A 15634-nucleotide genomic window follows, 5' to 3' on the forward strand; every position below is an offset into this window, starting at 1 on the left:
CACTCGTTTTCCCTGCAACATGTATTGGGACAACTCACTTGCGGGAAATAAAGGGCTGGTTAAGATTTTTTTCCCCCACTTTGTTCCCTCTATCAGTCATTGAGTGTACCTACCTTTTTATATCCTACTTTTAGCTAATATACCCACCTGTTATGTGTCCTCTAAATTTTTAAGTGAATTAAGAAGTAATTTCTGCTGACAGTTTACTTTACAGTATTTTCCTTGCGCAATTTCGAACTTACAGTGGATAATCGATAAGCACAATGGGATCTCTTGTTAATCCATTCATGTGCTTCCAAGTCAGTAACCAGGTGTTTGGATTTCAAATTTGAACTTGAACAGCAGTTGAAACTCTTGTTTCTCTCTCTTTTTTTTTTTTTTTTTTTTTTACTCTTCTTCAAACAAGAATAATTTCACAAGGAATAAAAAAAAATAACAACATCTTAAAGAAGAAATTTTATTTTTACAAGAAATCAGTATTAAAATACAAGAATATCCTGGGTTGATTCCAATTAATATGATGCATTCTTAATTCAGTTTAGATTCAATCACTGTCAAAGATCTTTTGCTATATTCCAGAATGATGGAATGCACTAAACATCAAACTAAAAGTTGTAGCATTTCCAGACAAGCCACCTACTACTGGTAGTTTCTGGCCTGTCTTTCATTTGCGATCCAGAGAGTGGAATCTTTCGTCTGAGTAAGAATGCATTCAATAAGTACATCGAAGAAATTCCAATCACAATATCCACAGTTCCTGTAATAGCTCGACAATTACAGACCTGATAATCCACCTGTATCGTTTTTAGAATGTAAACTGGATGTTTAACAATCTCTGCCAGAAATTTATTTTATTAGAAAATTAATTTAGTACAGTAGTGTGTTACAAGAATGAAAGGAAAGGGGGAGAAGAGTGAAAAGGAATCTAGTTATTTCCCTTGCATAATGAGATACTCGATATCACGGGCAATATTCATGGGCTGCGTACCTGGGTCGTAACGTAGAACCGGCTTTCCTGTTCTGTCAATGAGAAATTTCTCGAAGTTCCAGCGTATGTCATTGGTCTTCATTGGACTATAAAATAGTTTGGAGGAATCGGAAAAGTAATCCCTTGTTGGTGGACAAAAACGCTAAGGGAGAAAAGAAAACGTAAAATTAGTGCACAGAAGTATTCAAGCATGCACAAATAATACAACAAATATTGTACATAACGACGTCGCTAAGTAGTTGGGTAACTCAGAATTGCCTAATGAGTAGAATGATGGCAAAAAAAAAAAAAAAATAAATAAATAAAATAATAATAATAATTAACACACGCGGATGCGGGACGGGAGAACACCAAGATTTACAGCCATGCCTTTCGCCGATTTGCTTTTCTCCACATCCAGGCAACTGGTTTGAATCCCGCTTTGATAAACGGCCAGCATAGGCCTGGTGCTCCATTTCTTGACATTTTGTCAGTTGTATGCACCCACGGAAAATTCTGGAATGCCTGTCAAGCATTTATTTTTCTGGGTCAGTTCGATATCTGATAATTAAAATAAAACACAAATGAAATAAATAAATATAATATGCAAAAGATTAAATCTTGCTTTATTTCCTTTCGTAGGGACGACATTGTTTTTGCCTAAGGACAACTTAGACAAAAAATACATTTCAGTACATGTACGATTCAGTGTACACAAGATACAAAATTCTATGATTATCCATAAAAATCACAACGGTTTTATTCCATACTGAAAATCTATGTACAGATGCTCATCAAAATACCATCTCCAGTAATATAGCGGAGGAACTTCTGTGTTCGGCCACACGATGTAGTAAAGGTCTAGCTTCGATTTCTGCCCGGTCAGAAGTGGACAATAATTATTTCCCAAAGTATACGTGGAAATAATTGGGAACGAGAGGAGTTTTATAAAATTCATCGCACTCTGGCCGAATTACTCAGTTGTATAAGATGCTTTCCATGGGTTTGTCCATGGAAAGACTGATTTTTAATTGCAGTTTTCAGTAGAGCAAGGACAGTGTGGTTAGACACTACTTCTTCCAAATAATTTGATTCTGTATTTTCTATCTAATATTCTCCTTTATTTATTTAATTAATTTTTCTGAAAATAAACAATTAGTGGACACATACAAAGATTTTTTTTTTTTCAAGTACCTATTGCTACTTGTTTGAAATGCATGCCATTCCCCATTTTAAGTTTTGCAAATTACAGCGCCTGGAGACTAGGCACCTGCGAGATGATCTGATTGAGGTGTATAAAGCCTTGAATGGTTTGAGCATGCTCATTGCTGATGGGATTCTTCCTCTTGCTCAGAATAATCGCCCGAGAGGGCATAAATTCAGATTGAGAAAAGACAGTTGTAGGATAGATGTGTGGAAGTTTGCTTTTAGCCGGCGGGTGGTTGATTGCTGGCACAAACTTCCATATGTCGTAAAAGTTGATAACTTAAACAGATTCAAGGCAGAACTAGACAAACATTTGGAGCGAGTTGATGGGTGAAATTAGTTTTTTTTTCTTTTTTTTTGGCTGATGCTATATAAGCTTGCTTTCTTGCATCATGTGCCTTTACTAATGTGAAACGCGTATCATGAGGATTTTGTCCGAAAGTTCCTTGGAGGGGGAGACAAAAAAAAAATTTAACTAAACTTAGTTCATTTTCGAGAAATTACTAAGTTACTCTGAGGGGGGAAAAAGGAAGTAACGAAACTTAAAAATAATGATTTTTAGACTCTCTGTTAGCAAAAAAGATTTTAAACGCTACACAGGTGAAGTCATATCGCAAAATTTTGTTATTGATGGCGGTAATGGGTCATATCCTAAAAAAGTCATTTTCACAAATGAATTTTCCGACCATGCGATTTTTATTTTCACTTTTTGAATGAGCAAGATTAGAAAACGGTTAAGCCGTGATGTAGAGCTTGGTTTGAACGTGACGGCTTCGTGCAGGCACTGGTGGCGTCTCCGTAGCCAGGTGGGCAGGAGCAGCAGTGCGTAGTACACACTTCTTGATTAGACCGGGGTTCGAGCCCGTGACTACCAAATACGGAGGATGCGGAAAGGTCAGCGAATGACCACCGCATATCCCCGGAGAAATATGGCCTTAGTTGCTACTGCTCTTAAATAACAACAACGGGCACTGGTACTTTAATGATGACAGCTTCCCTTTCCCTGGGTATAATAATTTCAATGACTCAGGTCTTCGCTTTCCTTATATCAGAAGAAAAAGAATTATTTATTGTATACACAAGCCACACGCCGTACACACCATTCACTGTTACAAGCCAGGGCTATTTCTGGCGTGAAAGAGTAGTTATCTTATGTATACCCTAATTGGGAGGCGAAGATCATGTGAGAAATAGCAATGCCATTTTGCATAATTATGCTTCTCCCACTGTCAAAATGTGTATCCATAGAATCATTATGGATATGTTCTCAGTAACCTGCGAAATTTCGTGTATTAGTGAGGTATTCAACTTCAAAATGCCGAACTTTCCGTGTAATTACCCTGTACACCAAAGGATGAATCTGTGAAATTTCAGTTTTGTGACCTTTAAACCGTGTTAAGAAAAAGCAAGTTCCACATGCTACTGCGAAATACTTTCGTGATAGCGCAAACACTCAGAGTTCATACGATGAAAAGATTATTTGTTTATTCCATTCCTTGAATTAGGTGAAGTGGGTTCTGCTGATATCTAGTCCATGTAGTTCCGGGAAACTACTGATAACCTTTAGGTCGATGCTTAAATGCATGTATCTGAAGTATATTGCTCAGGTCAGTTAATACGAATTTGATGCGTTGCTATCGAGAATGTACAACCCCTTTAAAAACTCAATTTTGCGACTTTCTGTCACTTTATATTTCAAGCTAAGTAATTTAACAATCACTGCCGAAAATTTATTTTATTAGAAAATTAATTTAGTACAGTAGTGTGTTACAAGAATGAAAGGAAAGGGAGGGAAGAGTGAAAAGGAATCTAGTTATTTCTCTTGCATAATGAGATACTCGATACCTACAGGACAATGGACTCTTCAAGTACCTAAAAATTAAAAATTTCGATAAACAGTTCAATTTAGATATGCGCGTGAAATTTTATACAGTATGTGGCAAGTATGTAAACTTACTTTCTCAACTTATATAAGACAAAGAACCCGAGGAATTGGAGTGGCTTTCAGGAATCTCCCTACATAGTGTATTCTACAACGCAGAGGACCTGGTATGAAACGTTTTTCTAGCATTTATTCTATTTTCGTCTAACGAGGCCTGGTTTCATAATTTCTGTTTTGCCAACACGGAGAATAGCGAATAATAAAATGAAACACCATTGTTTGATATTATATATTTTGTTGTTTTGCTTGGTAAGAAAAATAAGCTATATATGAATAGTTTAAACTGCACTCCTAGGGGCATACTTAATGACGACTTCTGCCAAGTACTCGTCGGAGGATATGCCAGTCAACATATCCCAAACAGAAGTCTGTATTTATAAGTTGAAAGCAGTCGAGAAGAGTTTATACCCTGTATTCAAGGCGGGTGGCCACCTGGACTGAGATCAAAATCTGCACTTATCGGTTACAGCAGTACATGTATATGACCCGAGCGGGATACAGCCAAAGCGGCGACACAGGGCGTTCTGACGCCGTTACTCTTAATTAAATATTTTTCCACCTACCCCTAGAACCCCTTGTTCCCCAGTCTTACCCAAGAGTCATTGTAGTAGTACAGTGGTTATAATCACTGTCCTTCCCACACCGCATGGAAAAGGCCTTGGGTCCAAATCCCGTCAATAACGTCAGGAACATTTATGGCCTTTTTTTTTTTTTTTCACTCCGTGGCTGAGTTTCTTACATGTTTAGCAAGGTTTTTCTTCTAGCAAAACAAGCAAACCGACCAGAAAATACATGCGCGAAATAATGCACGTATTATACGATGGGCAGGTGAGTTGGTTCTCGAGTGGTCCTGATGTGACTTTACTTTATTCCCACCCAAGAGGACCATGGCCAATCCGAGATATGGATTGGCCGTGGTCACATATAAAAGAGAACAAACGTAGTAATTTAAAACTAGAGGAGCATAACCAACACCGCTAGCAATGATTTGGAGATACCTCACCAAGAAGACGTACCTATGGACCGACTATAATCTCCTTTCCGTTCCCATCTTACACTTCTACTTTTGCCTCGTTTTACTCTTCATCTGTGCCCCCGCACTATTCATACTATCGTCCCGCGTTTCATTCATCATTTTTTAACTTATTTAAATTTAACTTAACGTAATTCCAATCTAGTTTAACTTAAGTCTAACTTAATACTTTTTTTTTTTTTTTTTTTTTTTGAGATTTAACCTTAGCCACATGTTGGTAAGTACTGTTTTAGGATAATCTACACAACGAAACCACTCTCACAAATCCAAACCTTATTAAACTTATGTACACTGAAAGCACAGAATTCATGGGATACCTGGTTCCTGGGCAACGCGACGTTGTCAACCCTCTCGCTAGTAGCCGAACCCACCGCTTGGCAGGTATATAGGTACACTGCATCACTGCATTTACGCCGACAGTAATTCGATGTCAGTATGGATAAATGTCTTGAGTTAACCGACTTTGAAAGAGGGATAATAGTGGGTACCCTACGCATGGGTCACTCTATCGCAGAGGTGGTACAGAAATTGCACTATCTCCGTTCAACAGTATCAAGAGTGTATCGTGAATACGCCATTTTCGGAATAACATCTCATCGTGAACAGCGCGGTGGTCGGAGAAAGGTGGTGGATGAACGTGGCCGTCGACGTCTGTGTCGCATTGTTTCAGGCAACAAATCACCGCCGAATTCAATGAGGGAGGTGCCATAAACAACTTCACGAAGACCATCAGGCGATCATTAGCTGCAATGGGTTATGGGAGCCGCCGACCCATCACAGTCACATTGCTAATGCCACGACACAGGCATCTACGCCTCAACTGGGTGAAAGAACAGCAGCACTAGACCGTGGATGATTGGAGACAGGTCTCCTGGTCCTATAATTCCCGTTTCCAGTTATTTCGAGCGGACAAGAGGGTGCTATCTGGCGGAAACCGCACGAATCTATGCACCCGTCGTGTCAACAAGGAATTGTTCAGGAAGGTGGACGGTCGGTAATGGCCTGGGGCTTGTTCAACTGGCACACGTTGGGACCTCTGTTACGTCTAGACGCATCTCCGAACAGTTCAAGTTACGTGTCCATTCTTACAGACCACCTGCATTGCTCCATGGTCATCATGCACCCACAGGACAATGGACTCTTCAAGCAGGAGAATGCACCTTCCCACAGAGTCGTGGTGATTAGAACTTGGTTCGAAGAGCATTCCGCAGATTTTACCACCATGGAATGGCCTCCCCGTTCATCGGACATGAATCCTGTGGAGCATATTTGGGATGCTGTGGAAAGGTCAGTTCGAGCTTTAGATCCTCCACCCACGAATGCGACGGAATTATGGACAGCGGTGCAGCAAGCATGGATGGAAATATCTGTGTAACGCTTTCGTGAACTAGTGGACTCAATGCCTTGCCATGTGACTGCTCTTATCCGACCGAAAGGTGGGCCTACCCATTACTAAGTAGGTATCCCATGATTTCTGTCCACTCAGTGTATATCGCAACCACCTTATCCCTCACATTTTTCATATGAGGCATGAAGCTCAACTTCTCATCCAGTATGATCCCTAAATGCCTTACTTGAGTTTCATAACTCACTGTAGACCTTCTCGTCCCCACAGTGGGATTCCTTCTCCCACTAAGCTTCCCTTTTAGCATCAAACATTTCGTCTTTGTGGGCGATATGCATAATTTATACCCGTCAGCCCACGTCTGAAATTTTTATTAAGACATTTCAGCTTGCCTTTCAACTACCAATCTAGAATCTTCATATATCAACAAGACAACATCATCTACGTGTGCTACTATGTCCATTTCATTCCATTCTTGATTAAAAATTTCATCCAATATAAACGTCCACATCAACGGTCCCAATATTGAACCTTGTGGGGCACCTCTTTCAACATTTTAGTTACTTCAGTATACTTGCTCTTTACCACCGTTCTTTCAGAAAAGTAGCATCACATCATTATAAACGTTTATTGGACACTCGACTTGTCTAAGTATGTCTCAGGCAAGGGTAGCATGTTTTTTCTCCAGGAAACTCGGGTTTTTAGTCCAGCAAACAGAAAATCGACCACAGAACATGCCATTTACAGACAGTATATACGGAGCAATATGGCCATAGTCGCTGATGCTTCTTAAACTCTACTACTCTCTTACGGAGTGCTGTATCTCCACTGGGACACCACGCGGAGTCGTGCTTGGTTGTTTTCTGTGAAGTGACGCCTAAAGAACTACCCAATATACACAAATACTCCTCTTCGCCTGGTAGATGTCTAATTCTTTCATCTACTTCTGTATTCTTCGCCTTACTCATATTGCTTTTAATCTTGGAATCCTTGCAGACCACTATATGTGGACTTCCGTTTTTGAGTGATGTTGGGAAAATCTTTATAACGCACGTCAAACTGCCAATCATTTATTTGGTAATCGTATCCAAGAGCTACTCGGAAATTTACATATCACGGAAGAGAAAGTTGCTGCATCACCAAGGCAACTTTCTCTTAACATCTGGGTGAACGTCGACTCTTCATCTGCTGTCTATCTGCAGCTCTGCTGTAAGCACCGAGATGAACATTCTGACAATCTACATAGATGGTTCGAAGTCTGAACTGCCCGCCGTGGAATCTGCTGCTGTCTTTCCAGACACAACGATCTCTGAGCAGATTTTCCCTAAGTGGCATATTTACTGCTGAAGTGCACTCAATGGAGGTGGCCGGTTGGATCATATACATAAACCCCACCACCAAAATTTTATTGTGTATACCGAGTCTCTCAGTTCATTGCAGTTCAGTTAGATGAGTTATAATCCTCGTATAGTCCTGTCCCGGGTACAGCAGAGCCTATATTACCCTTTTTGAATCTGAATTTAATATTCGCTTCTGCTAGATCCCCAACCACATTGGGATCAGGGAAATGATTTGGGTTAATATTGAGGCCAAATCAGCAATGACCCTGAGTAATCATCAGTTAGACCCTTATACAGACTAGGCAAATGATACGAAATAAACTGGTTTCTCAGTGGCAACATTCATGGCATGAGCGGACCGCAAATAAATTATATGAGGTCTTCCTCTTTGTGCAGAAATCGTAAAGAGGAAGTTGTTCTAGCTCAGCATAGAAAACAGCCATCTTACACACATTTTCTGCTGAGGGCTGATGATCCTCCTATGTGTGAGCACTGAAACCATTTTAAGCATCAAGCACATGTTTACTGGCCATAAAAATTTTATTCATGAACGACGTTTATGTTTTAGCGCTTTCAACTGTCTGGCAAAGCCTAATACACGCAGTCAAATTTAAGCTGAAGTTTTTCATTTTTTAACAATTATAATATACAGGGTCCAGTCACATTATTATGACCACCTACCTAGTATCCAGAATATGCGCCTTTCGCAGCATGCACCGCAGCCAGCCGCCGTCGGAGGGACTCAGTAAGTCCGCGGAAGGTTGCTACGGATATCATGCAGACTGCAGTGCACCCCGGAGTTCCTGTAGGTTCCTTGGTGGAGGATCCATCTGTCTGATGTGTCAATCGAGGTGGACCCATAGATTTTCAATTGTGTTAAGATCCGCGGAATTCGGTGGCCAAGGGAGTAGTTTGAAGTCTTCGTCATGCTTCTCAAACCACCCATGGACAATTCTGGCAACATGGCATGGCGCATTGTCGACAAAAAATCTTTTATAGGAGAGAATTCGGAACTCCAAGAATTTGGAAATTTTTTGTTTTAAGAGAGATAAAAATTGCACGGCCATGAGTACACAGATTACAGTTATGGTCAGTGGAGCTTTTTGTCTTGCTCTAAAGCACTTCTGCTTATAATAAAATAGAGTACTAGGTTCTTCGTCCAACTAGCATTTCGGTTACCAGAAAGGTAATCCACATCGAAATTATGATGTGGGTTACCTTTGTGGCAGTGGATGTTTCAATGCAGGCCAACCATTTCGAAAGTAGAGCAAATGCCAAGTGGCGATAGCAAGAAGAGCATATGCCAAGGGAAAAGATTAAGCAGTTCTAGTGATACCAGAAATATTCGCAATTTCAGAGAGTGTTTTTCTACGGGGGGAGGGATCGTTATTCTTGATTTCAATATCAAGTCTTCTCCGCTCTGACATTAAAGTTAATAAGACTAAATTAAGAGGGCTAAAATATTAAAGAAAATGTGGATATAAATCATAATAGGAAGGCAGGGAAAGATTAAAATAACCGAAAATAATAGTGCTAATTTTTAAATTGAGACGTTGAAGGAGTCAAATTCATAAAGAAATGTTCTTTTGCATCATTATTTGTAAAGAAATTCTGAAACAGCAGGCGCTTCCGTAGCCAGGTGGGCAGCAGCAGCAGCAGTGCGTAGCACACGCTTCTTGATTAGACCGGTGTTCGAGCCCGTCACCACCAAATACGGAAGATGCGGAAAGGTCAGGGAAGAACCACCGCATATCCCCTTAGCAATATGGCCTTAGTTGCTAATGCTCCTAAAATCCAAACAACAACAACAACAACTGAAACAGCAAAGCACTCTTAACTCCATCCTTTAAAAATAGAGGATGGAGTTATAACTCCAGCTCACTTCACTCTAGCCTCTTTTTCAACTGCTCTGTTATTCGCATAGAATTTATAACCTACATCATTTTCCCCCACTAATGTCTTAAGTATCCTTACTCAGCCGAGTTTCGGTAAGGCAACAGATATGGAAGATGGAAAAAAATAGGAGTTTCAAGCTATTGATATTCTCACTTAACATGCATAGGTTCAAGAAAGTCGCTGCAGTCGATTGTAACGTCACATCGTGAACGGATGCAGTTTGAGGCAGCTGGGTCGAGACCGACAACAAGACACAATGGTAGATATTGAAATAAGTACGGAGTCGGGACGTGACACAGGGCGAGCCTTTACAGTACCTTTTACAGGAAGACATCGGACGAGTTCTTCTGAATCCTACTCTTGTTCCACTAATTCGTGGGCTTGCTTCTCAGTAAGATTCATGAGATGAACGACATTGACAGGATGACAGTCGAGCAGGAAATCGCAAGATAACATCGTGAAAAGGCAGAGAAAACAAACCACGCAGTTGGATAATAGCATACCACATCAGTACAACATGTGGAGTTGTAAATACAATGGCTTCATGTCAGTCCGTCCTCGAATATGTAATAACTCGACTCCGAGTGGTTGAACTTCTCACATTTCATTACAATCGGATTAATAGAAATTCAACAATTATTTTCTGTCTCTTTATATATATATATATATATATATATATATATATATATATATATATATATATATCCGAATTACATAGGCTGTCCATATACTGTACTATACATAGCTGAAGCACTGGATATTGTGTTTGTTGTCATGCGCTGATTTCAGAATTGGATAATATGACGGATGTGCGGAAACGAACTTCTCGGTTTCATGCATAATACAGTTTTGTTTTGTTTTTTTGCTATAAATCATGAATTATTACTATTTGCTAACGCGTCTGAAATGTAACGCAATGCGTACATTAACTAATTTGTTTTATTTCAGTTAAATTTGAATTTCACATTGACAGCATATGTACCTATTTGCTTTGCGGTGTACGTTTAACAGTGTTACGGCGCAAAAAAAAAAAAAAAAAAACAATATCCGGATATGTCCAGTAGTTAGTCGAAGCATTTTAAAGGGATAGTTTTATAAATTGTACAATAGAAGATTTAATTAATATAATTAATTATATGAACTAAATCGTGAATACTTTAGAAGAGAGAATTATTATTATGGGCTTAAAATTAATGTATAAATTTTAAATTAATTCCATTTAAAGTAAGGAGCTGCTTCCTTACATTTCTTACAAAGTCATTCACAAAATTTCAAGACTGTTGGATGCTTATCTATTACTGAACAATAATTTTTTTTTTTAAATTAGTGAAATCACTGTTCAGTGTAAATGCACTTTGAAATTAGGTTTATATTTTTATTTTAAAATTATTTGAAATTATCGTGATGTGTTTGTAATAATATATTTAATTGTTTAAAATACTTTGTATGGTTTTATGCTTATATAACATAAACGTTGCATGGGGCTTTTCCCCTGAAATGGTTTTCCAAAAGTTTCAAATACGAGGATTTAACCTTTTCAGTCAAAATTTTAAAATACATTTCCAATTGAAACAGGCATGGCATTTTGAGCGCCACTATAGGCAGCAAGCAAAGTTTCATCACTAGTACACGCGAATACAGTAAAATCCCTTTACGATGAACTTCTCGGTGATGTAAGAATCATTTCGTTGTAATGAATCAAATAAAATTATTTCGGAAGAAAGAAGAACCACTTTTTTCCCTTCTTCTTTCTTTTTTTTTTTTACTTCAAATTCTGCTGCACATTTCTGATATTTGAAAGTACTAATTACCGTATTATTTTGCTTAAGAATGTTGTTTCTATATTTGCTAATAGACACAAGATTCTTAAGATTCTTCTAATGCTTTCATCTAAATACGGTGATTATCCTTGTATTATCTGCATCATGTGAAATCTGACCTTATGTTGTCGTCCTGGAGTATTTAGGAGTACAGAATATTTATCTACCGAAATTCTCTTTAGCCTGAAAAGTGAGAAAACTAAAGTGACAATGTGCAATAAATACGATTTTCTCCTTTTATTTAAAAAATAATAATTTAATTATAAATGCAGAAAGTTTATTCACAGTTCACAAAATATTACTTTTCTAGTTATTAGAAATATTAAAAATATTAACCCCGTTATAAATAAATGCAAACACATATATAATAACTTACTTTCAGGTAGGTGTAAAGAGGATGCTCATTTTCACCATTAACGTCGATCTTCTTGAAAAGATCAAAATTCGGCTCAAAACCATTACCTGGACGGACATGACGAATACCATTCAAAATTTCTGTGCCATTTCCACCAGGCTCTTGCTGTAATGGAAGAACTAAACATTAGATAACTGTAATTTTAATTTTAATAGAACTAAATATTAGATAACTGGAATTTTAATTTTAATAGAACTAAATATTAGATAACTGGAATTTTAATTTTAGTAGAACTAAATATTAGATAACTGGAATTTTAAGACCCAGTTATGTTCTGCAATAAGTATAAAGCATTACGTATGATTATAATTTTGATCAAGCTATTGAAACTAAACAGTGACAATGTGCAATAAATACCATTTTCTCCTTTTATTTTTTAAAAAAAAAAATTTAATTATAAACGCAGAAAGTTTATTCACAATTCACAAAATATTACTTTTCTAGTTATTAGAAATATTAAAAATATTAACACCATTATAAACAAATCGAAAGATGCAAACACATATACAATATACCAGAAATACTCTGTACACTTGTATAGATTAGCGCCGAATGCAATCTGTAGATGTTTGTGTAAATTACGTATTTGGTTAATGATTATTAATACGTGATCGGAATAAATACAATGCAACCTCGATATAATGCGGGTGTGGCGACAACTTTAATCCCTGCATTATAAGCGAAGCACGTTATAGCCGAACAAATTTTACTATTTTTTCCCAGTTTTTTTTTACATAAATACACTTTACTTAGTAAATAAATACTTTTTTTATTTACTTTATTTTTTAGTCGGTATACTGAGAAAACATTAAAAAATAAATTCTTTATTTACTGATGTTTTATGAGTATACAGACTAAAAGACAAAGTATTAAAGGTTATATCATTCCCTTTACATTGTACTAAACTAAAAAAGGGTGACATCCCTCCCATCCAATTATCGTCCCATTGCAATTACTTCTACTCTTTCAAAAGTAATGGAGAAATCAATTAACCGCCAACTCTTAAACTACCTAGAACCTTCCGCCTGGTCAACGATCGCCAGTATGGATTCCGTCAGTGTCGATCTACTGGTGATATTCTGGCTTATGTTACCCATTTATGGACTAATTCATTGGAAAGGTTCGGTGAAACACAAGTAGTTGCTCTTGACATCTCAAAGGCTTTTGATCGTGTTTGGCATAAAGGTCTTCTAAACAAGCTTCCATCTTATGGTTTGCCAATTGTTTTTAGTAATTGGTTATCCAGTTTTCTCTCTGATCGCTCACTGAGGGTGATGGGAGATGGCTCTCTGTCTTCTAACTTCTCCACTAATGCCAGTGTCCCCCAAGGTTCAGTTCTTTCCCCCACTCTTTTCCTCTTATATATTAATGACCTACTTCCATTGACTGGAAATCCTATCCATAGTTTTGCCGATGATAGCACATTACATTCCACTTTCCATTTTGAGAAACCTTGTCCTGCTCAATCAGCTTCAACTTCTTGAAAATCTGCTACCAATTCCTTAAATGCCGATCTTCAGGTAATTCTCCAGTGGGGCAAAGACAATTTAGTTGATTTCAACCCTTCTAAAACTCAGTCTTGTCTTATATCTCGCAAAAAGGATTCTTCTGCTCCTATGCTTATCTTTAGTGACACTCCGATTTCTAGGCAAAATGATATATCTGTTTTGGGGATTACCCTGACTTCTAATCTCTCTTGGCACAAGCACATTACAAATATTGCTTCCTCTGCATCTAAAAAACTTGGTTTTCTCTTTCGCTCTCGGCGTTACTTTTCTTCCAGACAGCTGCTCACTCTGTATAAATTGCAAATCCGCCCTGCCATGGAATATTGTTCCCACATCTGGGGTGGTGCCCCAAAACCTCTCTCAGGCTTCTTGATTCCATTCAGAAGAGGGCAGTTAGGTTAATTAATGATTCATCTCTAACAGAGTCTCTCCGCTCGCTTTCTCATAGACGTACTGTTTCTGCTGCATGCCTCTTCTACAGATACTTCCATGGGCACTGTTCTTCTGAATTGGCTTCTATAATTCCCGCTCTCTCTTTCAAAACAGTCCGAACACGTGCCGCCACTAGCCAACATCCATTTACTGTCGAACTTCAAACCCACAGAACCAACTTTTCATCTTCCTCATTTATTCATTCAACTGCCGTTTTCTGGAACAACCTTCCTTCATACATATTTCCTGAAAATTACGATCTACAGAAGTTCAAGTCCAATGTCAACAAACATCTTCTTTCGTCTTCTCAACCTCCAACCCAAGCACGGTACCAAGTACTATAGGTTCTAATACCTCTCGTGTTTGGGGTTCACATAAAAAAAAAAAAAAAAAAAAACAATACCAAATGCTGCTGTTATGGACTTACCGGTATATTTTATGCATCCGTTCTGAAATAGTCATGTAATTTAGTCCGCCACTGATGACAGCGTTTTTTCAGTGATATAATTCTTAATAGTGGTTAGATGCAATAAATAAATGAAGATGTTCACTATAATCTGACGTTCTAACCACGCCATCACCTCATTAATGTTTTCAAGAACTTTGTTAATTTCTGGTTCTTTTTCCTTATACTAGTCATTCACATTATCTTCTAACACTCCCTGTGTCACTGGCCTTCTGTTTGTCGATTGTCTTCCCACTTTTCACATAGGCTGCGACTTCGTCCTCGTTCAGGTAATGTGCAACTGTAGCGACAACATCCACCTCAATCCAAGCAGCCATGTCATTTGCTCCAAGACTGTCACCAATCACGTTACAAGCAGCCTTTGCTTCTTATTCTAAAAATGCTGCTAATTCAGGGTTATTATTATTGGCATCGTCTTTTCTAATACATTTTAACCCCACGCTAATCCAATATTGTATGTAACGTCTTTCAGTGTTAGTTTTTAGAAATTCTAGAACTTGAATTTCTGAGTTCACAACACCAGCAAGTACCTCACCACGATTGTAGGCGTTGAAGGTTCGAATAATACCCTGATCCATGGGGGGTTGAATTAGTGCAATTGTGTTCCTTGGCAGAAACGTGACTGATTTTGCCATCTTTCGATTTCAGGACATCAGCCGAAAGGTGAGCTGGGCAGTGATCCAACAGTAACAGAGCCTTTTCCTCAAGTTTTTTGGAAAGCAGTGGCGTCTCACCGATGGTACTAACTCACTTTCAAGCCGTGAAGCAAAAACATCACTCGTCATCCAGCGTTGGAGCTATTTTTATAAATCACACGTGAAGATTTCATGTTGACGTGCTTAAAAAACAGGTAACATCGGCTTTTACCGAGGCACATTGGCTTTAGCTTGTGATTTCCAGTCTTGTTTCCGCATAGAGTGGCCTCCGTAGCCGACTGGTCAGGAGCGGAAGTGCAGTAGCACATACTCGCACTGGACCAACGTGACAGATTGTCCATTTTCCCGTCAAATGAATCTTTGAGAAGGCTTCCATCCTGCAGTGGATTTGATACTGGCTGCAGTTTACCTTTTTTTTTTTTTTTTTTACACAGTAATTCTCCCATTTTGGAGTGCCTTCTTAATAGCCAGTGACTTGTCTGGGGGAAGTTTATAGCACAGCGCTGTTTCGTCACAGCTGTACAACTGTCCATCTACGAATTCACAATTTTGAACCACATTACGCAGAAATTCAGCCAACGCTCCTGATACTGTAATGTCCCCAAATG

The 15634-nt window shown here is 38.4% G+C and overlaps 1 protein-coding gene across 1 annotated transcript in view; it reads right to left on the minus strand.

Moving 5' to 3' along the window:
• Window positions 1-443: 443 nt before the first annotated feature.
• The window catches only part of LOC150088200 (glutathione peroxidase-like), a 43162-nt gene continuing 27971 nt past the window's right edge, over window positions 444-15634 (minus strand). The window contains exons 2-3 of the mRNA XM_090370617.1: window positions 11926-12069; window positions 444-1130 (exon numbers count right to left, since the gene is read on the minus strand). Coding sequence (XP_090226743.1) covers window positions 930-1130; window positions 11926-12069 — 345 coding nt within the window. The 3' untranslated portion in view covers window positions 444-929. The remainder of the gene's footprint in view (window positions 1131-11925; window positions 12070-15634) is intronic.

The sequence above is a fragment of the Mastigoproctus giganteus genome, chromosome 3, assembly GCF_048544385.1.
Source record: "Mastigoproctus giganteus isolate SK-2022 chromosome 3, ASM4854438v1, whole genome shotgun sequence".
Lineage (NCBI taxonomy): Eukaryota > Metazoa > Arthropoda > Arachnida > Uropygi > Thelyphonidae > Mastigoproctus > Mastigoproctus giganteus.